This window comes from Pyrus communis, chromosome 3, assembly GCF_963583255.1.
Source record: "Pyrus communis chromosome 3, drPyrComm1.1, whole genome shotgun sequence".
Taxonomy (NCBI): domain Eukaryota; kingdom Viridiplantae; phylum Streptophyta; class Magnoliopsida; order Rosales; family Rosaceae; genus Pyrus; species Pyrus communis.
Genome location: NC_084805.1, coordinates 4,496,807 through 4,524,071, shown reverse-complemented (window position 1 = coordinate 4,524,071; position 27,265 = coordinate 4,496,807). Strand labels below are relative to the sequence as shown.

General features: G+C 38.8%; 2 protein-coding genes across 2 annotated transcripts; one reads left to right on the top strand and one right to left on the bottom strand.

The window, feature by feature from the left end:
• Positions 1 to 11,434: 11,434 nt before the first annotated feature.
• LOC137727899 (transcription factor GTE7-like) lies at positions 11,435 to 14,211 on the top strand. Its single transcript, XM_068466763.1, has 4 exons — positions 11,435 to 13,060; positions 13,176 to 13,392; positions 13,517 to 13,710; positions 13,825 to 14,211. The coding sequence occupies exons 1-3, from the start codon at positions 11,624 to 11,626 to the stop codon at positions 13,573 to 13,575; spliced, it is 1,713 nt and encodes a 570-aa protein (XP_068322864.1). The 5' UTR covers positions 11,435 to 11,623; the 3' UTR covers positions 13,576 to 13,710; positions 13,825 to 14,211.
• A 1,249-nt stretch (positions 14,212 to 15,460) lies between these two features.
• Positions 15,461 to 23,676, bottom strand: LOC137728675 (rDNA transcriptional regulator pol5). The gene is made up of 8 exons (XM_068467404.1): positions 22,982 to 23,676; positions 21,865 to 21,990; positions 21,566 to 21,763; positions 19,876 to 20,103; positions 18,645 to 19,769; positions 17,872 to 18,159; positions 17,021 to 17,483; positions 15,461 to 16,844 (listed from the first exon to the last, which is right to left on the bottom strand). Exons 1-8 carry the CDS (start codon positions 23,537 to 23,539, stop codon positions 15,988 to 15,990), a joined length of 3,843 nt encoding a protein of 1,280 aa, XP_068323505.1. The 5' UTR covers positions 23,540 to 23,676; the 3' UTR covers positions 15,461 to 15,987.
• Between the last annotated feature and the right edge of the window lie 3,589 nt (positions 23,677 to 27,265).

Genomic DNA, 27,265 nt, shown 5'->3' with positions numbered 1-27,265 from the left:
ATAACAGAAATTCAATGTATGCTACATTTTTGAATATCCATACTTAGTAGAAATGAAGGTTTCACCGAAATAAGAAATACAGTGACGATGGGCAAAATCTGACTGCTAGGCTCTATTGGGTTTCTAGTGATGCTAACATTGATATTCGAGAATGATTCGCAGCATGTTGACCAAAAGTCAACCATTAGTCAAAGCGGTCAACGCTACGATCAACAACCATATGTATTCTAATCGGGAAGATCTGCACATCGTATTTTTATCTGTAAATTCTCAAAGGCATTGTGTTACATACACAACCACATACTATAATTCCATAACGATCTAATGGTTAGATCTTCGCCTATCCCATCGAGTGGCGGTCCAAAACGCATACACTTACACATATTTAGTGTAACGACTCGTCCTGAATTTTACAAATCGAAATGGCAATTTTGTAATTTCACTTTGGTTGGGAGATATTTTGAAATGGTTACTTTTTGGATCTTGTTTGGTGTGTCATGTGGGGCACACTTTCCTTTTTGGTCCCCCGACCCCACTTTTTCTCATTCTCTCCATTCTCACCTTCCCCTGTACAACTCTCAGATCTCTCCCTCTCACTTTTCTCTCCCATTTCCTTCACCCCCAAGCTCTCTCCTCTACAAACTCTCTTTCTCCTCTCTAAGCCTCACTCACATGACAATAACCTAATCACTGGACGAGGAAACCTCAAAAACCCCAAAATAGTCGTCGTGGAACCCCTTCAGTGACAGAGTCAATGTTCATTATCTTCCTCAACGAACTCTGACGTGTTTTGTGGTTTTTCCGACATGGTAAGCTTCTAGAACCTTCGCAATGTGTTTTAAGGTTAGCTCAAAGCTTGTTTTAAGTTGTACACACTTGTTAGATGCAGAAATAACTTGAAATGAGCTTTTCCCAGATTCCGGCGAGACCTCGAAACTTCGATGCTATTTTCCAGCCAACTTTGGCCACCATACGGCTCCAAATTGGTACAAATCTTTTCTTTTCATCCTAAGCTTCTTTTTGGCTTTTGAATCATTGCAAATGGTGTAGACATATACTCGAATGGAACTCAAGAACTGTTGCCCCGTTTCTGACTGAACCCACGACCTGAAATCGGGTCGACCCGACCCGTTACCCTTAAACCTGGATCTAAACCCAAGTTACTACCCGGCCACCCCAGGCCTTCGGCCTACTAAACCAAGCCCAAACCCAAACCTATAAACCAAGCCTATACCTGAAACCCAGATTCGACCCGACTCGACCAGTTCCCAGGTTCCAGGTCAGTTCGTCGCACGTAGGTACCTATCATGGCTGGCGAGTGGAGCACACGCACTTCCGCTGGAGGTACTGTGCTTCACCACCGTGGACGGCGGCGCGATGACTTTTCTGGCCAACTTTCTGGCGACTTAACTCAGAGCATGGCGACGTGTGCGTAGGGGTACCCGAGGTCCCCCTTAAGGTCTTTCGATGTCCTGAATCCATTTACGACGTCCGTTTTCTCAAATTCAATTGTTATAGTACAATTTTATTAATTGGTCCCTTTATGTGCTTAGGTGCATTTGTTAGTGGCATTTCTGTCTTCTCTAGTTTGCACAGCTCTTCGACGACAGAGTAAGGTAAATGGACCCCTTCCAAAATGCATGATTTTATTACTAGAAATACATACATGAAAAACATGATTTTTTTACTAAGTTTTATGAAACGTTTATGAAGAAATTGGATTTACACTTTATGAAATATCATGCTTTATCGGATTTACGTCCTTTGAAATATTTATGATTATATACTTATGACCATGGTTTATGATGATGATTTCGCTCCAATGATTTATGATATGATGTTTGAGCTATTGAGCTCTGATGAGATATATTTTGGAAATATTATGTTTATGATTTTCTGTGCTTATATATGCCTACGGGCAAATGATACATGGCTTCGGTCAGGTGATGTAGGGCCTACGGGCGAATGGTACTTATATATGGCTTCGGTCGGGTGATGTAGGGCATTCGAGCGAATGAAGATTTATATATGCCTACAGGTAGAAGATGAAGAGCCTTCGAGCGAATGAAGTTATATATATATATATATATATATATATATATATATATATATATATATATATATATATATATATGCCTTTGTGATACTACTACTAAGCATTATATATATGATATATGATATATGTTTTATGAAGGTTTTATGGCATGCTGGGGTTTTCAGAAAACCTATTACTTATTAAGTTATATGAGTTTTCTAAACTGGAGGTTAATACGTTGAAGAATAACTATTTTAGTATTCCATATATATATATATATATATAACTTGGTTCACTCATGTTTTATTTTGCGCCCCCTCAAGACGTAGAATCGAGGCGTACAATCCTAGCATCAAGGCACTCTCGCATCAGTATCTTTGAGTCATCTCGGTGTAGGATCATTTCCTTTATTCGTATATTTGTATAATATTCCTTCTTAAATGTTCTAGATTAGTTGTATGCTTTGAACACGTTCCATAATTGCATTCTCATTATAGTTAAATTTACAAGTTTTATTTATGCTCGTTCTTTCTTCATAGTTCTCATGCATGTTAGTATGGCTTCGTCACCTTCGAATGTCGGCCAACACATACCTACCCTGATATTTGGAAGATATTGGGGTCAGGCGTGTCATTTAAAGTATTGTACCAGTATACGACCGTATGACGCAACTCACACGTGTATGATGATATTATTCAACTTGTCCATATTACGAACATGTCATTCTACTTACACGAGTATGATAATGATGATGATGATTGTATGAATATTGATTAATCGATTGTTATTTATGTTGTGATATGCATACACTTACACATATTTAGAGTATTGTACCAGTATATGGTCGTAGGACGCAACTCACACATATATGATGATATTATTCAGCTTGTCCATATTACAAACATGTCATTCTACTTACACGAGTATGATGATACTATTGAACTTGTCCATACTACAGACATAACATTCAGCTTACATATCTATGATCCATAGCACGGACATGACATTCAACTTGCACATATATGATTCATATTTAGCTTGTCTGTACCACGAACATGACATTCAACTTACACATGCATGATTTATATTTAGCTTGACCATACTACAAATATGACATTTAGCTTATTGTTGTGTTCCTTTCAAGTGGAAATATAAGGATAGTATAATGGCATAAGTAAGGGTGTCAAACCACAGGGACTGATTAGAACTCTACAAATTACTAGCTTTATGTGAACCCTCACTAACAATGAAAATGAAAACTGCATTTAGATTTTTGTTTTGGAATCTAAAGTAACTTAAAATGCAATACAAGATAAAGATGAATGATAGATTGATTCAGAAACGATGAGAACGGAACTAGGGATACCGATTTCACCATTACAAGCCAATTTCATGAAATTTAAGTCAAAACGCATTGAACTCTCCAATTTGCAACTAGGGTTCGTTTTACTTATTTATGATCATCCATTTGATGTGTGGTTGTGATCAAGTACTCCTAATCTGCAACCTAGTTGTGATGTTCAACTTAGATTACCAAATAAGAATCCATTAAGAACAATCAAAGAACCAAAGAAATCACATGGCAGGATGTATGCATATCAGTTTCTTCATTCATTCACATTTCCACCAAGAGTAAGCATGATGTATACTATAACCTTGATCAAATAATTCATAAGCAGTCCTAATGGTGATCAAACATTAAGATTAACAAATAAATTATACTATAAAATCAGTGAATGAAACATGAAAACAGATTGATGAATTTGAATACTTTAACTTAAGAACATAGAATAGGCTTGCAAAGCTACATCAAAATCCCCAGTTATGAACTTAATTACACAACATGATTACATAATATAGAAATATCAAGAACAACATGAATGAAATTAAAGTTCATAGAAGAAACCCCCTTGAAGCAATTCTGATGTTAAACTTCTCCAAGAACAGTGCAGCTGCGTGGTTTATTTGGTGGCTGCAGATGGTGAATAGAGAAATGATTTTGTTTTTGGAAGAAAAGCCAAAGAAAGAGAAGAGGGAGAGAGCTATGGACGTCCCCAAGGGGAAACTTTTGTAAAAGTGGCTGAAACTCTCAGTTTTATAAGGTTAAAGAGGCTGTTACAGATTGCCAACACATCTCAATAATTGGGCATTTAATTCCCATTTTTTTTTTTTTTTTTTTTTTTTTTCTGTTAATGGTCTTATAAAGAGCCATATTCAATTTCCAATTTTAATTCTTTGTCTACATTAGCATGCTTATTCAACTCTCCACTTTTAGCACCATTTTGCTGTCGTCAACTGTGCTCCAAAATACAATTAGCTGCACACCAACACAAAAGAGTGTAAAATGCAACTAGTTTAACTCAAAAATATCACAAAGGGACTAGACATGGATGGTATAAATGTATGAAATATATGAGCTATCACTTATGTGTATGATTCATGTTCAGCTTGTCCATACTACCAGCATGTCATTCGTGTTACACGTATATGATTCATATTCATCTTGTCTATAATACAAACATGATATTCAGCGTACAAGTGTATGCGTTATATTACAGTATATTCAACTTGTCCCTACCGTGGGCATGTCCATTCAACTTCCACTAGCTACGGCTAGTGTATGGCTACATTTTCAACTCACACTAGTTACCGCTTGTATATGGAATTGTATGCTATACTACTAGACTTAGTGGCATAGATCGTCTTGACGTCGAGGTGATTTGTTATAGCCTTGATCAGTTCCTACTCAGTAGAACTAGTCCCTTATGTCATTTTTGTATGAACGTGTATTCCTTAGTGGATGAGAAACTAAGATTCCCTAGCACCTTCATGTCTTCCCTTTTTTTTGTTGTAACCTTATGTCGTGCTTTGAACAACTTATCATGCATGTAATGGATGACATACAATCGATTAGGTGTGGCCCTTTGGGGATGTTGTGTTGAAATAATTATAAAGTTTTCAACAAGATTTTGAATTTGGGCCTAAACCTATTTTCAAAGGAAATTTTGCCGAATTTTTAGTAGATTATTCGAAGCTATTTATTATACGTATTTGCATGCACGTTCTTGTTTCATCTCCCTTCGAGTGTCGACCAACCTATTTCGATTCGGGTTTTCATCTAGTTATTTGAATCCAGTGTGTTATAAGAAATCATATTTAATGCTTAACCATGGCAAGTTGTAAGTGTTGTGTACTGCCACTTAGCATTATCAAGTGGCCCCCCCACATTGGATGATGAGTGTGTAATTAAGATCTAGAAGGTTTGCAGTTTCTTGTTGTTCATAAGGGGCAAAATGGGAAACCAAATAAAAACCAAAGGAAACGTTGGTGACATACGATTTAAACGCACTCAATCAAGGCTTTGACCATGGTTTTAGACATGTTAAGTATTCAAACTCAAACAATACCCAAGTTGCATTAATTTGGTATGATTGTAAAATGGAAAATGCATTATTCGATTAGTTTTTCCATCAATTCAACTCACAAATCCAATTTCCCTACACAGACCACTTTCTTTTTGTCCAAATGCTTTTGGTACTTGCATTTCAAATTTCCAATGCAATGCAAGAATTATTCCTTTTATTTTTATTTTTATGAATAAATACAAACATATCAATACAACCATCTTACCATAATTAACCACCAAACACATCCTTCAATTAAAATTATCAAAATTAATTAATTTCACTCATTTCTCTAAACATGCAAAACATTATAATTCAACCTTACGATGATGCTTGCAAAATCATCAGAGAGTGTATTTTTGAATTTTTTTTTTTTAGGGTAAATTACATAATACCTCCTTAGGTTTGAGGTCTATTACAACCTCATACAATATCTTTAAAGCATTTCACTTTCATACCTCACGTCCTATTTTATTTCAAAATAATACCTTTGTTAGATTTCCATCCATTGGTTTGTTAAATGCTGACGTGGCTGCCACATTTGTGCTGATGTGGCTGCCACATTTGTGCTGATGTGGTTGCCACGTGGCAAAAAAATAAATTTTTTTATACGTTTAAAAATAATCAATTAAAGAAAAATTATTGTAAAAATTAAAGAAAAAACATATCCCCAGAACCCATCTTCCCCCTTCCCCCCCTCTCGACTCACCTTCTTCTCCTGCACCCCACCCACTTTCCCTCCCTCCCTTCTTTCTCCATAACCGACGCCCAGAAGAACTCACACCCATAAAAATGGCGCCCTCCTCCTCAGATCCCACAAAGCCGTCAGCTGCCTCACCTCCATTGGCTCCCACCCATCCATGTGTTCCTTCCATCCATCAGCAAAACCTCATCTTCCCCCTCTGTCCGTCCCCCCTCCCTTCACCACCAAAACCACATATGCACCCTAATTTCTTCACCCTTCATCCGCCCCCCTTGTCTTCACCACCAAAACCACATCCACACCCTCGAAACTCTCGAAATCACACCTTGATTCTCTGCAATTCAATATTCTCTCTATGTTCAAGCTCGTAAAAACCCTAATTTCAACTTCCCCAACTCGAAGCTTTGCTATCTCTGCGATTCAAGCTCATAAAAACCATAATCTTCCCTCTTTGAATTCAAGCTTGTAAAAACTCAAATTGCAGTAAACCCTCATCCGTTCTCGTACGAAGCAACTAGGGAAGCTCGGTCATCGGGCTCAAGTGCTCCGCATTGCTCAAGGCACTTAGAGGTCTATGAGTAGATTGGAGCCTTGTCATAATAGGGTTTCGTGGGTTGGGTCGAACTCGAGCGCAACCTGCTTTAAAGGGTGGTCCAGTTCGAATAATGAAAAAAAGTCATCGAACTCGAGAAACATGGCAGGAGGTTGGGGGAAGCGAGGTAGGAGAGGTCGAGGTTGGAAGGGTTGAAAAGGAGAAGGTCGTCGAAGTTAGGATGGACGAACATGAAGGAAGAGATAGGTAAGGGGTGGGGGTGGGATGTGGGGTTGCAGGGAAGGATTTTTGGGAGAGATAGTGAGTGAGAGAGAGAGAGAGGGGTCGAGGTGAGACCCGTGCTGAGGGGTGCTCGAGTGAAGGGGTGGATGGGATGGACGGACAGGAAGGAAGATGTCCCGCCCCGATCCAGACATACGTCCAAGATCAACACGTGACGCCACCAAATACTCGTATATCTAACATACCTCGCCTCCGGGATATGAATAAATCACCACTCAAGGTCCAAATTGCTTAGTAATTTCCAAATATTTTATGGCTGCATCTAACCTTCTCGTTAGACTGCCTATGTACCCTTAATAGGGATTAAACCCTTCGTAGTTCACCATTTCACTATACTCAAACATTCATCACAGAAGTTGTTATGTCCCAACAAAATATCACAATGTATATCATGCAATCCTTCAAACAAACAAACAACGAAGCACAATCATATTCTTTCGCCATACTTATCAACAAGTCTAGCATAACCATAACAATGATATCCAACATAATAATCCCACAAGACGAATAACATTTCCACTTCATCTATCACATAAATCATCACGTTCCCACATAAAATCACAATTCATAGCGTGTAACATATTAAAGAATTAACAAAGCACAATATTATTCTCTAGAAATATTAATCAACTAAAATAATCATAATAACAATACTCATATCCAACGTCATTCCACAATCCCGTCAATTAATCAATTCGTGAATCAAGATGCACAATCTTAGCATTTAATTACGTTAATCAAGCAATGCGATAACAAAACATTTCACGAATTAACCAAGGAACTCTATATAATTCCCCACTTGAATTATGAGTAATAAACATGGTAATTGCAATTTATATTCACAATATCTATTGTGGGTAATTCCCATCCACTCGAATTTAGAATTCTAAGATCACCTTAAGGAAATGAACAAGAGCAAGGATTCCGGACCACTCAACGAAATCCAACAACATCGGGTTCCGAAGCATTCAACGGAACCAAAATATCAAGCAATTTCTCGTAATCTACCCAGACCTGTCATATGTAAAGTCAATGCCTACATTATGGGATTGGTGCATTGGCAAATCAGGCACTCATATAAGCTGCGAGGCTCGGGAGAGTGACAATAATATAAGCATGTGATACAATAATAAAACCAGCCATCAATCACAATTTATAAACCTTGAATATAAACCATTCATAAGAAATCAATACCAAACTCAATGAAATCCAAGGGGGATGCGATCCCGGACCATCACTCAACGGAATCGTGGAGTAAAAGAGATTCCGGACCATCACTCAACGGAATCTAAACCAGGATACGATTCCGGACCATCACTCAACGGAATCACGGAGTGGAGTAGAAAGGATCCTAGACCATCACTCAACGGAATCGTGGAGCACAATGCATAATAACCAATCAATGAAACAACACATGAATCAAGTTACTTAAGTTACAAAGACTCAACGATCGAGAATGAAATAATGACACGAGCATTGACACATGTTTCGACACAACAAACCCCATGACAATGAGTTAACAGTCCACTACTAGCCCTCACCTTTCATTAAATCAAGCCAATCATACAAAACAAACCATTTCACAAATCCCACTTCATATAACTATATCGATGGCTAAATGTAAAAATTAACAATTTATAGGAAACATTATTATAAAACCATTTCATATTCACATATATTAAAGTCACTCACATTTCATCATATCATACCATACCATCTATGCAAATCAACCACCTTTCGAATATGCACGTCAATCACATATCACTATCATCATCAGTACACAAGCCAAATCATGTTTAATAACATAGGTCTATGGCTAAATATATATATATATATATATATATATATATATATAATCACATTTCAATAGAAATCACATTATAAAACCAAGTCATATTCACAGATGATACCAATATAAGAAATCAAGGTAATAACCATATTACATACTCAAAAACTCTTATATGTTTCCCACAACAACATTTAATGAGGGATCGAACCGTCGTTCTGAGGTAGGGTCCATGATCTTACGTCACTTGCTTCATAAGATCCAATCACTAGATTTTCACTAGTAAGTTCCTAAGGTCCTTAAACAATATCTACCATAGCATACTAAAATTTGGTGTCAATTCAATGGTAAGATTGTCAATTGTTAGAATAATCAAGTGGTAGACCTTAACGATAATATATTCAACCAACAGAATTTTCATAAATCAAATGTCACACAACGGGAAATTCGACTTTTTTAAAAAATTCTCAAATTTTACAAGAATGAAGATCTCAACAAGTAGAATAAACTTTATATCTGCGGCTAAGGCCAATTTGGCCGGAAAACACCCCAAACTAGCCACGAACCGCCGGAACCCTAAGATGGGTGTTCTTCAATTCGACTTCCTCGATGTTCCAACGCCCCTACAACCTGATGGCTCTTGTTCCTGGGTCCAAGGGAAGTTGACTAAGGGTGGTGGTGCGTGGTGAAACTCACCGGAACGGCGGAATCACCGTCGAGCACCTTCGATACTCCGGTGGAGTTCCTCACGATTTTGGGCCTAAAAACCCTCAAATTTGGGTGGAGGTGGTAGAGGGGAGGTTATGGAGTAGTTTTCAGGTGTTGGATGGGTGAATTTCCCCTGAAAAATGGCAGAAATTGGCCGGAATTAGAACCGGGTCGAAACCTGTTTTGTCGTGGGTGTGGTTAACGGGAAGAGGGAGGTCCCTTCCCCACCCCACCCCACCCCCCCCCCCCTCTTCTTTTTTCTTTTTTCCCCTTTCTATTGGCTGCTGCCTATCCATTTCCCACCCCCCAAAATCTGATTCGTCCCCTCCCTCTTTTAACTAATTGGCCCCTTAACCCAAATATCTGATTGGCCTCCTACCCACAAAGTGGGAATTAATTAATTCCTAAAATCTATAGTATCACAACTTCAAACGTCCGTAACTATACCGTTATAATCTGGACTTGCAAACAGCTTTCGCCTCTGCGTTCGTGGGATCGAGCTCTATTCAGAAACGTTACTTGTAACCTCAAAAGGTCAACTAGTAAATAATAATTTTCCAAACTTCACTCTATAACTAGTTTAATTAAAATCTAAATTCAAACAATTTAAAATAAATTCTCGAGAAATAATATAAAATCTCAATAATACAAATACGTAGATTATAACAATGAAATACAGGAACGGGATTTCACAGAAGAGATGGGTAAGGGGGTTGGGGTGGGATGTGGGGTTGTGGCGAAGGATTTATGGGTTTGGGTTTTTCTGGTTTTTTATTTAATTTTTTTTAATAGGGTTAATATTATAATATTTTTAATGTATAAAAAAATTATTTTTTTTGCCACGTGGCAGCCGCATCAGCATTTAACAGATCAATGGATGAAAAATCTAACAGAGGTATTATTTTGAAATAAAATAGTACGTAAGGTATGAAAGTGAATTATTTTAAGGATGTTGTATGAGGTCTCACCTGAAGGGGTATTATGTAATTTACGCTTTATATATATCAAAAAGTTTACGCACATGTTTTTAATTTTATTGTCTATTTTTCTTTTTTGGGGTGAAACACTGAAACTCTTATTGTTTTAGGTCTCGTGCTGGGATATATACCCATTTGGTAGAGTTTAAATCTTCTGTACGTATTTTGTTTGTGGCTTATGTTATTGATTAATACGTCTTAAGTTTATTACAAGAGAATTAAGAAATGTTAAATTTATGGATACGCATCAATTAATGGTAGATGCCACACAAAAAATGGATGCGGTAGATGTGAACACTTTTTCATAAACCCGTATATTGTTTTCATTTACCAAAATGCCCTTGAAGAAACTAAAGGAACCTCACAAGAGATCACTGCCCCCTCATCGCATGGAGAAATTTTTATTGTGATCGGAATACGGATAATACATTATGTATTTTTATGTAAATGATGAAAATTTTTATTTTTTAAATTATTAACTTTTTAATACACATATTATACCATTTATATAATGATAAGTGATGTACGATCTTATGTGCGGATCACACTAAAAAAATATTTCCATTGCGCGGGTGCTTAACTTCTCGTTTACGGCAGGAACGCACAGTCACACATGACCGAGCCCAGTCCACGTCATCGGCGGTGGATCCCACGCTTCAAACTTTTCGGAAAACCCTAAATGCGCGACACATTCACACCAAATTCACGCCAAAATCAAACTCCAAATTACAGATCCCGCCTCGAGGAAACCCTCGCCGGAAATCGACGGTCCACATTCCGCCACGTGCACTCATCTTTTCCATCCTTGCCGTCCCTGCCAGTTCACAAGGTCAGTTCCGCGGGCAGCAAGGAAATCATGTTGTACCGTCGGATCAACGATCCTAGCCCAACTGACGGTCATGAAAGTGCCCAAAACGTCCTCGGGTAGATCTGGCCGCCTTTAAGAAGCGGCCCTCGTCCTCCTTTCGTTCCTCGCTCAGATTAGGGTGAAGTCCCACAACCCTAACCTCTCTCTACGCAAACCTTCTTCGTCCCCCTCTTTATATCCCAATTAGTGGCGGCGCGTGTGGGTTACGTCGGGGCCGATTCATGGTGCCTGGTTCTTCATCTGCATTGAGAATCCCTAACCGGAGCCCAACTGGAATCCTACCCGAAGCTTCGAACACCGTACAGCTATGGCGTCCGCCGTCTTAGCGAACCGGAACGAACCCAATTGGCCGCAGCAACCCAGAGGTGGAGGAGCCGGAGCCGGAGGAGGATTCATGGGGAAAGTCCCCTTTTCTTCTTCAAACACTAACCGTAACCCTAACCCTAAAAAGCGACAATTCCAAGTTCATCATCCCGATTTCAACGATGAGTCACCGGCCGTCACTCAGACTGCATCAGATGACGCTTCGTCGATCAACCACCATCGGCGATCGAACACGAACGACGTAAATCTCGTTCACTCCCAATACGTCAGCTTCAACATCGCGAGCTATTCGGGAAAAGAGCTGGTTGAGCTCAAGAACCGCCTCCTCTTTGAGCTCGACCAGATTCGCGTTCTCAAGAACCGAATTGAAGCCGGCGACTTCAACCCTAAGTCGGCTCATAAGAAGCCGATCGGCAACAAGAAGATGGCCGGGTCGAAACGGCCCTTGCCGGTCGCTCACGGCAAGGAATCGAGTTCCAATTCCAAGAGGTCGCATTTGGAAAATGGGGATTTGATGAAGAATTGCGGGCAGGTATTATCCAAGCTGATGAAGCAGAAGTATGCCTGGATCTTCAACAAACCAGTTGATGTAGTTGCGTTGGGCCTTCACGATTACTACGACATCATCAAGAAACCGATGGATCTCGGCACCGTCAAAACCCATCTCGCCAAGGGTCTCTATCTAACGCCTTCTGATTTTGCAGCTGATGTGAGATTGACTTTCGAGAATGCCATGCGGTACAATCCCCAAGGCCACGAGGTCTACAATTTTGCCAATCAGCTTCGTTCGAGGTTCGAGGAGTTGTTTCAGCCTCTGATTGACAAACACGGAGATGAGTTCCGGTCCGAAAAGGGTTCTGATGAGGAATTGCAGGCGAGTTCCTGGAACCATGTTGAGCCCGAGAGGGTTTCAAGGAGGGAGACGCCTGTTCGGATAGAGAAGAAACCTGAGCCGGTTCGGCCTCCGGCAGTTCGATCGTCTCCCGTTCCAGCTCCTGTGAGCTCATCAAACCCGTCGTCAAATCCAGCATTGGCGCATTCTTCTCCTGTGAGGACGAATTCACAGTTGAAGGGGTCGGGAGTGAAGCCATTGAAGCAGCCGAAGCCAAAGGCGAAGGACCCAAACAAGAGGAATATGAGTATGGAGGAGAAGCAAAAGTTGGGAATTGGGTTGCAGAGTTTGCCTCAGGAGAAGATGGAGCAGGTTGTGCAGATTATAAGGAAGAGGAATGGGCATTTGAAGCAGGATGGGGATGAGATTGAGCTTGACATTGAGGCCGTTGATACGGAGACCCTTTGGGAGCTTGATCGGCTTGTGACGAATTGGAAGAAGATGGTTAGCAAGATTAAGCGGCAAGCATTGATGGGTAACGCCAACAGCAACAGCAATAGCAACATTGCTTCAAACAGAGGGCACCGGGTAAGGGCCTGATTGAATTTTGAAGTCGCTTTACAATGGCATTGTGTTCATACTATGATTTTTCTTGCACATTGTTTTCTTATTGAAATTGTAATCTTTGTTTTTACTGTTCTAGGAACAACCTTCTTGTGAGAAGGTTGAAGTTGCACCAACTGCAGAGCATAAGAGGTCGAAAAAGGGTGAAGCGGGAGATGAAGATGTGGACATTGGGGATGACATGCCAATGAGCAGCTTCCCACCAGTGGAGATTGAGAAAGATGTTGGTGGCCATGCTAGTAGTGATAGTTCAAGCAGCTCTGGTAGTTCGAGCAGTGGCTCCTCCTCATCAAGCGGTATAACCCAAAACTGAAATGGATTTAGATTTGGTGTAAATGAAGTTTTATTGTTTCTGAATTAGAATGAAAAAAACAAAACAAAGAGAGTGCTTAAACGTCTTGTGGGGTGGGATGTTTGCAGATTCAGATTCTGGAAGTTCTTCAGGGAGTGACTCAGATGACGATAACGCTCAATCCTAGTCTGTGCATTCAATTGCATTGGATTGAAAGACAGACATTGAAGAGCATGCTTTCCAAGTGGGAAGGAAGCTAAAGAGCATGCTTTCCATGTGGGGAGGAGGGCCTTTAACTGTTTGGGTGGATCGCTTTATTGAGGTACGGTTTGCTGAAATTGCTTGTGTGAAATTATGATATTGTTGCCGCTGCTGATGATGGTTTGGGAAACGCGAGCTGAATGAATTGTATTGTTGGCTGTGTTGATGCAAGCAGGATTGGGAGTTGACGGAATCGGAACTACTGAGCAGAAGTGAAATGTGTGAGCTACTTGTGGCGTGATGATCGGGTGGTGGTGGTTGTTGCTTGCATTGCAATTGTGGGGGATTTGGAAGTAGAAGTAGCGGGAATTGGTAGTTTTGCTTGGAGGTGTAAAAACAAAGAAATGTGTGAAGAAAACATTTGTAGGAGAGAGAGGAGAGGGAGGGGGAGAGAGAGAGAGAGGTGGTAAAAATTGTAGTGTAACAGGACTAGTAGTGGAAAGAAGGAAGAAGGAATGATGGGGGTTAGTAGTGAGAAAAGAGAGATTAGGGAGAGATTTGAAACACTTTTTGTACACAATATTTTACAGAAAGAGAGTTAGTACATAATTTTCCCCATTTACATTCTGCTCTTATTTGTTGTGCTTCCGTGCCTGCTGACTGTTTTTTCCTCCTCTCGAAACAAAGAGATTCTACCATGTAGAAGAGAGAGATTGCAACTCAAAAGTTGTTTAGAGTGCTTTATCTTATTTGAACAAGACCGAGGGTTTGACCCTTAATCCTTCCAAATCAGATTTTTTGCAAGTTGGAAAGTATATTTTAGAGTAAACAACCTGTGATGGGGGTGGTGGTGGTGAGGTAATTAAATACCAATTTAGGGGTTGCTTTGAATATAATAATATGATATGATGGAGTAAAAAGAAGTATTAATATTTGCATTTGCAGGTCGAGGAGGCATGATAAGTTGCCAGACTTTCCATCTCTTTAAGCATGTGCTGCTCTTCCGTAGCCGCTAAATTAATAGACTAGCCGACTGTCATAAGGAATCTGGCCGTTTGAAAATTTTGAATTTAACAATAAAGACAAAATAAAATGTAAAATGAATAGTATCAAGATTAATTTTTTTAGTATAAAAATATGATTTTTTTGTTAAAATGAGTAGTATCAGGAGTTTTTTGTTAAAATTCCTTATATCAAAACTGAACCAAACAACATAATTAAATTACGAAATTGTTATTGACGTTTTAAAATTTTAATTTTGTCTTTTAAACCTTTATATTTTCTTTTACTATACAGAATGAGATTTTTAAAATATCAATAACAGTTCTAAAGTGTAAATAAGGGTAAGGTGAGTGATTTTTTTAAAACAGATTGATGTGCTTGTTGTGTAGTGCATCTGCCGCCTGCCAAAAATCAAAGGGAAAATGCCTGGCAGCTTCTACCAAAGTTGATATTCCAAATACCATATTCCCCAACAAAGTAAAATTAAAAACTGAAAAGTCGGCATGATATGATCATATGACTAGTCTACCTGTGGCTGTAAAGGCTTTGGCTTTGTTTGATACCTTAATAGTAAATATCCACGTGTCACTTGGTAGTTAACCTCAACCGCAAGAGCAACTGATCCTAGCATATCTCCAAATGAACTTTACCAAACCCAGGCAGAAGAACTTGTCGGGATGATAAGATCCCCAACACATGAGAAACTCACAACACTAGTTCCACCAAGTCTTGTTGGTTCACTTTTATGCTGCTGTTGACCTCAATTTCGGGTCATTTTTTGGACTGGGGTAAACGTGTCTCCATCTGGTGTTGTATGGAATAGAGGAAAATGAATTCTAAACTATGCGAAATGTCAAAATCATGTTTGCTTTTCAAATGGTCCCAATCTGTTTATTTCATAGTCTTCAAATTCAAAAATGCAGCCCCCAAAACAGAAAATGTCATGACTCGAAACGTGACGTGCACAAAATAGACCAATCAGCTCAGCACTTCATGCAGCATACACTTGAAAACAAGATAAGTTGGGGAATTCAAGTACCGCAAGGTTCTTCGGTACAAAAATAAGTGAAATCTGAGAATTCGAAGTACATAATTCTCTGCTATCGCCTAAACTCTTCCTGTCCGAAAAAACTACTCGTAAAAAGAAGTAAAAGAACTCCTAAACGAAATCACACTAAAACTTAATAAATGTTTGAACAACGGAAAGTTCTTTCAAGTTATAATACGTACCTACCTCAAGAAAATGATGTCGAAGAGCATCGGCTCAACCTTGTTTCAAAAGTCAAAAATAGTGACTGATATTTCCAGACTGCTTCCGAGTATTGTTGTTTGGGGACTGAAAGAAGCTCCCTAAACATAAATATGAAACATAATTCGTTCATGAGCCCAGCAAGTTTCACTCATGTGCTACTGTCTTCATTTTAATAAATTGGGCACCGAGTTGCGATTCACACTGGGCATGAGCATCTGGGGATAAATTTTTAAAGAAAGACTTGGTCAGCTTAAGGGTTGTTATCATCTGAAGAATCCTGCCACAAAACTTCCGCGCTTCAGCCTGCCTCGACTGTTTTTCTGATATATTTGTCAGCAATTGTTCTATCAGACGACAGAGTTTCTCCAGATGGCTTTTCATAATATTCTTCAGCGCTTCCTGGCTACTTCCATCAGTAGAGCCCAGGGACTTCAATATTTCACTCACCAAATCAAGTGCTTCTACTCGCCGAAAATCTGACTTTGAAGTGCCACATTTCTCCAGAAGGAAGCCAAAGAGATGGTGCCCTACCCATGGCCTTCTTCTAAATATTTCTTTCAAAAATCCAGATTTGATTTGAGACTTTTTACTATTGAAATACTCTACTAGAACTCCCTGGAAAATATCAAAAACCCTCTGCAGCTCAGACTCTGGAAAATTTCTTGCTTCAACGATCTTCAGAATCCAGAAAGTGGAGCTCTGTGCAAGGCTGGTCATCATTTTGTGTCGGTTCCACGAGGCTGACTGTTTCTTCTTGGACAGGTTGGTTGCGGATTTCTTTCTCTTAATTGGTTTTGAGGCCAACTTCAAATTCTTTTGCAGCAAAGATTCTAAAGTAGATAATTGCACATCTTCACCCTTCGGATAGTCCTTTGCTTTAAATATTTTCTTTTGCAGTATCCCCCATACACGCTGTCCTAGCTGTTCGCTACTTTCTGCACTGGGTGGTTCAATAAATGCCCGAGCTAAGTTTGAGTACACCAACAAAACCTGCGGCTTGCCTGTTTAATTGAGTCAACCATGCCCACAAACACAAAAGGGAAAAGTTAGAATAAAAAATGAAAAAAGTTCCAAGGGATAAATTTTTAAATGGAAGAAACATATTTTTAAATTCGTGCTTGCAAAACATGTTGTACGCCATTTTGTATCTCAGCTAATTTGAATACAACACACTTGCCTGGATTTTCATGTAGGTAAATTTCTAGCAATGAAAGAACACGAAGCTTAAACAGCATGAGTTGGTGATGGGCAGTGTCACCCCCAGCTAGATTCTTTCGCTCTTTGAAGATCTGGGTAAGGTAAGTATCCATTCGAAACATTGCATCATCATCCATTCCTCCATCGGAATCATCAGAAGCTTCAGGACTTTCTTTGCCAACTGCCTCAAAAGCATCAACAGCCTCAGACTCAGCCTCGGAGTCATCTGGCTGCTCATCACTGTCACCGGTTTCACCTGTCTCAGCTTTATCAATTCCCTCATCTTCTTCAATGTTAAGAAAATCTTCATCATCTTCTTCATCGTCAAAAATGTCGTCACTATCAGCATCTTGATGTCTAGCAGGTTTCAAATTCTTCCTAATGACCCTCAACATCCGCAACAGACCATCATCCGTGATATCACCACAGAAGTATTTAAATACCTACAAGACAAGGACTCCAGATAATTAGTCACATAAATTTTAACTTCATTTAGGTTTTGCTTTAAACGTCCACATGTGCGCGCACAGACACATGTACATCAATGTGGTATTCTAGTTCATCAATCTGGCATGCAATAATGCAACTCCAGCATGAAATATATTACTCTCGCATCAGAAGAGATAATTCAACACCCCAACTAATCAAATTACAGAATTAGAAAGAATAATTCCAGTAAAGTATCAGTGAAGGCATATGATATCATTCAGAGATAAATTGTCCGACTGCCTAAATAAAATTCAAAACATTGTAACATCAAACAAATTCCTAACATTCCAACATAGCATATCTGTACAATCATTCAAGTATGCACAAGAGCATCCACCGCACCTGCTCAATTGCAGTTCGCATGGGAGCTGATGACTGTGGCAGCAAAGAAAGCAATGTATCCACAAGAACATCCATCACGGCAGGTGCACCATCATCATCCAAGTCATCTTCTCCAGGGGAATCAAGAAGATCAGCAACAGGAAAAGCTTTCTTACAACATATAATAAGCTCGGAGACTGCTTCTAAGTATTCCTTTGGTCGAAGGAGCATTTGCAAAAGCAGCTGGATGAGCAAGTATCTTAGTGCATGCAACCTATTTGCATCACCACTAAGCCCACAATTCCTTTCCTGCAATTGAAGCATTCAAGAAGCTTCATGTCATGCCAAAGAACATGGAAAGGACAGTACAACCAAGAAACTGAAAGAATAAAAAGAAATAATTAAGAAGCTTGCATCTTAAACTTGAGTTCAAAGTAGTTCTACTGAAGATGGCCTAGAAGGCAAGACTACACCATTTATAAGACCCCTGAATAAGGCATCAGTAGAATCAAACCTATCTTGAGTTGGATGAAAACAACGAGAAAAATGGCCTTTACTAGGAAATAACGCATCAGAAACACCATCCCCTAATTTTAATCCTCACTGAGTTCATGTTTTATGACATATTGTGGTCATATCCAAGTTCCAACTTATTACAATCTAAAATTTGAAACCCACGTTGAGATCAAAAGTAAATTAAGTTGATCAGATGCATAATTACGTGGAGTGAAGCCTCTTTCGAGAAAGTACCTCACCAATAATTATGTGGAACTGAAAATGGTAAAAGAAAGTACCTCTTTTGCGAGTGAAGTTTCCATTGCTTGCAATTTTTTCAAAGTGTTTTCTTCCCCGGTTTCCAAAGGCCGAAAATAAGAGACGGAAGGAATACTGCACAAAGTGCTAAGAAAGCGCATAAAGTATGAGCCAAGGTCAATTTGCTCTATGCAATTTGGCAAAGGGCGTGGCCCCTCTCCTTTCTGAGAGTTTGCGAACAGTAACTGAAGCTGCTCGATACATATCCTGCAAAGGGCACTTGAGGTGGCAGCTTTTGGCCACCTAAATGTCTCTTGTAATTCAAGGGATGTTACTTCAGACCCAAGGGATGCGGTAAACAATCCCTGAACTGCTAGAAACTTCAAAATTCCTTTTTGGACCCTAAACTTTGCTTCGGGATCCAGTTTCAAATTTTTCAATATACTAGGGAGGGATTCCACAATCCATGTTTTCAAAAAATCAGAATTTCCCATGGTTCCAACAGAATCCTTGTCTTCAACAGAACCTATCTCTGAATTGTCATCTGTCGTTTGACTTTGATCTGAAGGTTCCTCGGTAGCATGTTTTTCATCCAGAAACATGTTCAACAGGTTCTGAATGAACAGCATACAACCAGATTCTGTTCTGAAATCTGACATCAAATCCTTAACTGTCTTTGTTCGTGTAATGCAATCAAATTTTCCATTGCTATGTTTCTGCAAAGCCACAATGACAGAAACCCTTCTCACGTCATCATCCCCAACCCAATCAGTTAAAGTTTTAAGAAAATGTTGCAGAACTTTATAGAGCCAAGAATCCTTTGTAGAAAGTATATCAATCATGCACTGAACAATTTTGTAAGACAGACTAATCGGAATAAAAGATGCCGGCAACTTTGGTAGAAGAAGAAGCAGAACATCAAAGGCCAAGTGTTTGCGGTCATGAGATGATGGTAGAAGTGATCCCTCAATGATCACCTCGCAGAAGCACTGGAAATTCTTTGCAATTTCTTCATCAGAAGAGCTAGACTTGCGATTCTTTTTAGGCCTCTTCAAGGAATTTGAAACAGAAATTGCATCTTCAGCCTGCAAAACTCTATCAGGTAAAAGCATGTTCACCAGAACAGGCCACACATTGTGAACACGAGGCTGACAAAAGGTGGATTCCTGTCATATTCCACACAAACAAAAAAGTTCAGGAATGGTTTTGTGAAGAGTTAAAGTTTCCACCATAGTGAAGTGTACATCACCCAGCAACACAAACCCACATTACCTTCAAGCAGGTAGCAAGAGAAGACAGATGGTCAGCAGAAAACAGTTTGTTGGGGCTGAATGGGACTGGTAAAAGGTTCCCAAAACTTGAACTTTCAATAAGTGTTTTTTCTCTGATTTTCAGAGCCAGAAGCAATGCATCAGGATTTCCAACTTGAATAGCTCCTTCAAACCACTCATTAAGTCCTGGGGCCTCCAGCATGTGGTTCAGCAAGGCCTCCGAGTGCAACTGCAAACAACGAATAGACAGAAGTAAATGTATTACGACATGATGATGACAAGGAAGTATGTATTCACATTCAAAAAAATCCGGTTAAAAAAAGAAAGAACAAGGAGCTAAACAAAGCAGTGGAAACAGAAGCAAGAACCCCCAATCTCTACTCATAGACAGATTCCAGAAGCGGAAACGCACAACCCCTCAAAATGATGGCATAATGTAAGTACAAGAACCATTCACCAAAGTGTTGCATACAAAGACATATTTTCTCACTATTTCCCCACCCCTTCAACTTCGGGCTGGATTCTTTCCAAGGAACCGTGGGACTAACCATTATAGACTGCTCTTATAATATATTTGAATGAAAAATGCTTTTCTTTTCCTTCTAGTTCTATATCTTTTAAAGACTTGAGCTTGACTAGAACTACAAGCATAAAAGTCCTATTAGAGGACAAAGAAAAGAGATCCACAATCAAGCTGTAAAACGTAGACTTCAAAGCATAGAACCACACCAGTTGAAACCAGCGCTGCAGCCTACCGATGTTGTCTAAAAGCTACAAAGTTAACCAGTTCTTATACGCCAATGCATGATTTATAGTCTAGTACCAAAATTTAGGTACGAAATTGTCTTACAAAATTTGTACAAAGGAAGGCTGTATTTAGAACACATAATCACAGTTAATCTATCTATTGTGGATATTCAGTGAAACACTGTAGAATACATTATTGAATAATGCAACTAACATATAAAATCTACAATGTGAGTGAAATAAATTTATCAGGATAGCCTTCACTAAATGAAAGCAATGATGAAAAGAAATAAAAAGACACAAGTTTACTTGCTGTTTCTGTCTTCTAAAATAAATTGGATATGGACTATGACGAAACAGGACAACAATCTATAAACAGTCGCCTGTACCATAAACGACATGGCACTTGGCGAAATGCCCAAGTCCTAGAGAAATTAATCGACATGGAAAGCTTCTGCAACTCATGACCAAATCAAGGACCATTTGAATTTAATGTACATTTAACATCTAGGATAAGACAATTTAATAAAAACCCAGCCTACTGTAATACAGAGGCATAAACAATTGGAAAGCTAAGACAAGGTTGAGAATTTTGGCAAATTTTAACACCACCTAGCCTGTGCTGATAAATAAAATCCGAATAATTGATGAAAAGTTATATGCAGATACTATATTCATGGATAGGAGCTGACAAATACTAACACAGTCCAATGACATAACATGCTAAGTTTATACAACCAGTCTTATATATTACGGCTTATTCAATGAGTTGAAAAAATACTTAATAATTAGTAAATTTCAGAACAATTATGTAGCCACCTTATATTGATTGGAACTGAATTTAGCGGCATAGATCGCTGAAATCATAATCGTTACCTGACTAGGCATAAAGATTATAAATTTTCCACTTGCAAACCAATATTTCGTTTATTAGGAAACTTTACCTTCTCAATCAAGTCTACAATAACCGAAACAACAGGCTCCTGCAAGTATCGCTTTTTTGACGCAAGGGCAATGAGAAGACTAGTGAATTCCTTTATGAGAGGAGTATTTCTATCAGAAACCCACTCCTCAGCTAGTCTTCCTGATCGGGCAATAGCTCCATAGGCAAATAAGCGACCCAAAAGATGATCCCTTTGTTCCTGCAATGCAACGAGGAAGCAACTAACTAAACGTTCTAGGGAAAATACAGAAAAACTGAATCGAAGAACTCTTTGAAATATAAAGCAAAGGTTTTGCCTACCTGACCCTTCATTGATGAAGAAACCTCTAAGAAATCAACAATGAGTTTCAACAATGACTTCACCTTGATGCTAGGGATCGTACTTACTAAAATAGTTAAACCTAATGCAAACCCTTGTCTTGCACACTGGAAAAGAAATACAATACATATAACAAAAGTTAGCCAAACAAGTTGCACTACATTAGCTTCTCAAGTTTATTTTGGCAAGATCAAACTGTTTATAAACCCAAAATACATGCATTAGTGTAAGCACAGGATATTCGAAGGTTTTCAAGTTAAAATCAGAACACACTAACTCATGCCAAATTCTCGATAAATTATATTCAACAAAATTTATTAATGTAAGTAGAATTTCAGTAAGATGTCGCGCACAGTCTAAATTTCCATACCACAACTGACATAATCAAAATTTTCAAACTCTCAAATATAGTCTCTAACCATGAAACAGGTCAAACTGATAACTATATTATAATAATCTGCACAACTGACAGATTGAAAAGCAAATTACCCTGTATAGATTTTAACAAAAAAGCACTACAACAACCCACAAAATTGAACTCAACACATTAACATATGCTTCTCCAAAACTTTATTGCACATTGTACAGGTCCAGAAATGAATTACAAAACATCCTTTATGTACCCCAAAACCAAGCCTCTTGTATGCAATTGCAAGCTTTCAATAATGAACTTGGATGAGATTCACGATAGAAAAACAAAGATGCTTCTGGTTGCTTGTAGCGAGACATATAATGAACCTATTACCACAAAATCTAAGTTGAAGAACGACGTCTTCAAAAGAAAGAAACAGTTTACATTCGAGAGAGTATTAAATCAGATAATAAACCACAGCCTATAACAAAGGTCAAACAATGACTAATGTAAGTATACCAAAGCTCCAAAAGCTTAGATTCCTGCAAGACTAAATACTTCCAAGACTTGCATACAAATATGTCCCACATTACACTCTTAAAAGCAACAACATTAAATCAAGGAGCATTCAATTCAGGATAGCCTAAACTTAAAACCATAATCATGACACACAAAAATTCAAAAACACGAACACCATGCAACAATCACATAACAAATAAGACAAAATAATGGGGTAAAATGAAAACCTCTCTTGATGAAGAAACACCGCGAATGAGTCTCCGCACGGCATATCTCAAGGAAGGCGCACAATCATTCAACCCATCATCCTTCTCGGCTTCCATCTTCACTCCACCTTCAACCAACTCCTTATTCTCAAGCCCATCATAAGCTCTCTGCACCGCCACCAACTCCATAGCCAAAGCCTCCGCCGCAGCTTCTCTAACAGACCCATCACCCGAAGCCAAGTCCTTAAACACACCCACATGGAACTCCGGAAGAATCCCGCTCGTCGAAGACGAAGCTGGCACCTCAGTTGTCAATTGAACCTCCATTGTTTTAGGTTCTTTGGGTTTGGTCTCCTCGGTGTGGAGGCGCCTCACTTTGTCCAAAGCTTTTCTTTTCTTTTGTCTCTCCATGGGTTTGACGGCGGTGGTAGCGGTAGAAGAAGAAGGGGCAGAAGCTTCTGCTGTCTCCTGCTTTATTTTGCCCTTCTTCGATTTCTTCAGATTACTGAAGCCGCCGTCGTCAAAGACGGCATCAGCCGCAGCTTCCATGGAAGTGGAGCTTCTCTTTTTACTGCCCATCTGAATCAAAATTCAATCGGAGCTTAGGGTTGTGGAAATTTGGGAGGCAATGGGAGAATGAATGAAAGAGGCTGCTGAGAAGGGAAGAGCCGAAGAGAAAGAAGGGTTTAGGTTTGGGGGTTTAGGTTGGATAGAAGAGGCACTGCTTCTCTAGTACGGAGGTCATTTTTGTGGGGGATTAAGTGCGTGTTTAAGAAGAGCCACACGATGGATCTTGACGGCTGACGTGTTATGTTGGCTTATTTTAGATATTTTGACATAAGCACTATTCTAACAATTCTCACCTAAACGCTAAGAGGCTAGTCATCATTTCGATTAATTTTTAAATGTTGTTGAGAAGAATCTTACATTGATAGAATGAGAGACTTTGCATGAGCTTATAAATAAGTTGAGCTACTCCCCATATTATCAATTGGTTTGATGGTGGAACCTCAACTTTTTTTTTTTTCCAGATGTTTGAAAATTAAGAAAGAGCGTCTAGACCAGCCTAGGCACCTGCCTAGGTCGCGTCTTTCACTTAAACATAAAATATATAACTTTTATTTTATATTTTATGTTTTCAATAAATTATAAGATATTTGTTCAATACTTGAATAAACACTCATTATATGCTTGTTTGTAATGTTTTCATGTTTTAATATTTTCTAATTTATATATCATTCTATTTTGTAATTTATATATTTCAATACAATTATGTCTATTTTAAGTATGAATAAACATTTATTTATATGTTATATAATAAATTTAATTAAAATAAAAAAAATAAAAACCTGTAGAGGCCTTGCCTAGACACCTATATAAGACCGCTATCCGCCTGTTCCCGCCGACTAGTGTCTAACACCTTTTAGAACCTTAAAAATGACGGCTTAAATAGAAACAACTCAACCTAAGCCAAACTAATTCAAGACGACCCATATAATTAGTTCAACTCAAGTCAATCTTGTGTATCAAACATGGGTTTACCCATATTAGCTGTAGCGGAAGTACTCTCTTTATGACCCAAATTTGAGTTAAGAGTTCAAATCACCCTACATGTACTTTAGAGTCGTCTGAAGAACAATATCCTGAAGAAAATGTTCAAAAGTTTTCCCCAAAGGATAGATGCTTTACAAGCCTACACGTATCTGAGTTTTCTTAAAATTTTTGTACGTATTTAAATTCGAATTTTGCATTTTGCTCGCCAGTGTCATCACTCATTGGATGATTGTTTGTACTAGTGGAGAACGTCTGCCCAAGACCGACATTTGGAAACTCAGCTATCAATGTCATCTGGCCCAGTTGCCCCAACTGAATTTCACCACGAAGAAGAGGAAGAGAACTCAAAACTAGCTACTAGGATAGGAACAGACGAGAGAGAGAAAAATATGAAAAGGCATGGTCAGACGCTGATGAGCACATTTAACTATCTATGTGGCTGAGAGCCTCATAGCTCAAGCACAACAATGCAATTATCAGGGGTATGCTCTACCTCGACAAGTCAAAGATACTAGAACAGACAATAGTTCATGTTCACGACGTTCACCACCATAAACAATCACCAATGAAGATGAAGACTCAAGAATAGGGATTGATAAAAGGAAAGCCCTTTTTTCTTTGAGATAAGGTTAGTGTTCCGTGTGTATACGATGACTTTTTTGTAAAAGAGAACTACATGACTCGTTTTAATAGTGGAAGGGCCTTAACCTTAACAATTGCAAGAATAGAGAGCCACTCAAGAAGGGATCACGGATCTGGGAACTCAAGCATGAATGTGCATGTATCATGGAATATGAGCTATCCTAGAAGCCCCATTACATCGGCATCAGACCACAGATGCAATCCAGTCCTTTTTTGAAGATAAGATGGAGGGGATTGAGCTGGAACTGTCTTCTAGACTAACTTTTGGTGGTCTGTATTGTATAAATTGTAATGCTAGTGAACCCCAAGCATATTTTGATCTGAAAAAGGAAAAAAAGGGTGGCCTCCGCCTATTACAAAAGAAAGTCTTTCTCTAAAGTTGCAACCTAGGATCCAACTATAACAGAAGCCAGCTTTACAAGCTAAAAGTAAGCTTGAGTTGGGTTAAAGCATGGAATGTATTTTCACCATCATTATCTTCAAATAAAGTATCTTCTACGGTAGCACCATGAATAGCGCATAACAGAGCAATGCCCAACACTTCAACAACTCCCATCATATGAAATGAGTTCAATGTTCAATTATGAAACCCCTGGAAAAAGAGGATGAATCAAAATATAGCTGCTACACCAAAATTGGGCACAAAGAACCAACTAGACTGACACTTTAGTAGCTACAGTGTCATTGGCTCTAAACAACCATGCAACACCCGGTCTCCAAGAATGGCTATGTAGGTAAGGGAATCAATGTTATGATTGCTTTGAGTTCTACCATTCGAGGTGCCCCAACCCAACATTCATTTGCAAATCCTATAGTGAAATTGAAACTGCTCAACCTCAGAAGCTAATTGGCATGTAAGTAGTGCTGTTTGTCGTACCGTTGACTTTATCTATTACTTGATTTATCTATTTTTAATTATTTGATTTATCTATCATTATGAAAAAATAAAAAACACGTCAAAACAAGTGTTTTCTTCAAGGTAATGTAGTCATTGTACACCATTTCTTTGTTGCATATGTTTCAAACTGTACTAACATGAAAAATGGTCCAGTAGCCAGCACATCCTGCTGATCATTTTGCTTCAATTTTGTCTATTCATGAATTGCTGATTAAACTTACCCTGAAGATATTTTATCTCAAGCGAGTCTAGGCAGGTTAGGCGGGCGTCCAAACGAATTTAGGCGCCCTTTATTATTTCTTAAACGTCTAGAAATTAATCATGGCGGTATAACACTGGTGGGTGACACCATTAACACATCTCAAAAATCGAGTTAGGATTGTCAGTGTGAATGAAAACCAATGTCCTCTAAAATATGAGCTATTATTGACATTCAAAAAAACACATCCTATGCAAATGACCATTTACCATAGTGCAAAAAACAATAAGCCGATACACTTTGGTGTGAGATTGATCTGTCATAATTCTGACTTTCTGGATTTTGCTCTTTGATCTATCCCACAATACACTAAAACTTAGCAAAATAGAGAAAATTACAAACACACAAGATTTATATTTGTTCGGCAGAATTTTGGCCACCGTCCAGTTGTGATTTCCCTAGGAAGAGAAACCACAGGTCCTTTTAATTAATAATAGAGTAACAATACTTTTGCAAATCCTAAAACTAATCCCCCTCTTTCTGGCAACTGTCTCCCTCTTTCCGGCGGCTATCATTGGGTTTTCTCACTTGTGTTGTTTCTGGCTTTCCAACTACTATCCTATTCTCTGATTAAGTATAGGGTGCGATTTACATGCCTATTTTCTGATTCAAGTTTTTTATTCTAAATGGAACAGGAAAGTACGAATTCCCAATCTAATTGTAAGGAAATTTTGGTTCTTTCCTAGTTCCATTTAGGAGAAGAATTAGTGCACCTTTAATTTCCCTAATACAATCAATCCTATACAAAATAAGATACTAACTTTGACGAGCCAAAATCCTTAACATGATATGCACCAGCGCTCTTCTCCTAACTACTAATTGTCCAACCCACTGGCGTTATCGCATCCCCAACTCCCTCCCCTGACAACCAATTACAAAGTGCGTGAATGATCCCAACCAACTCCCCTAACAACTAATTGTTCAACCCACTAACGCCATCCTTCTATTATTT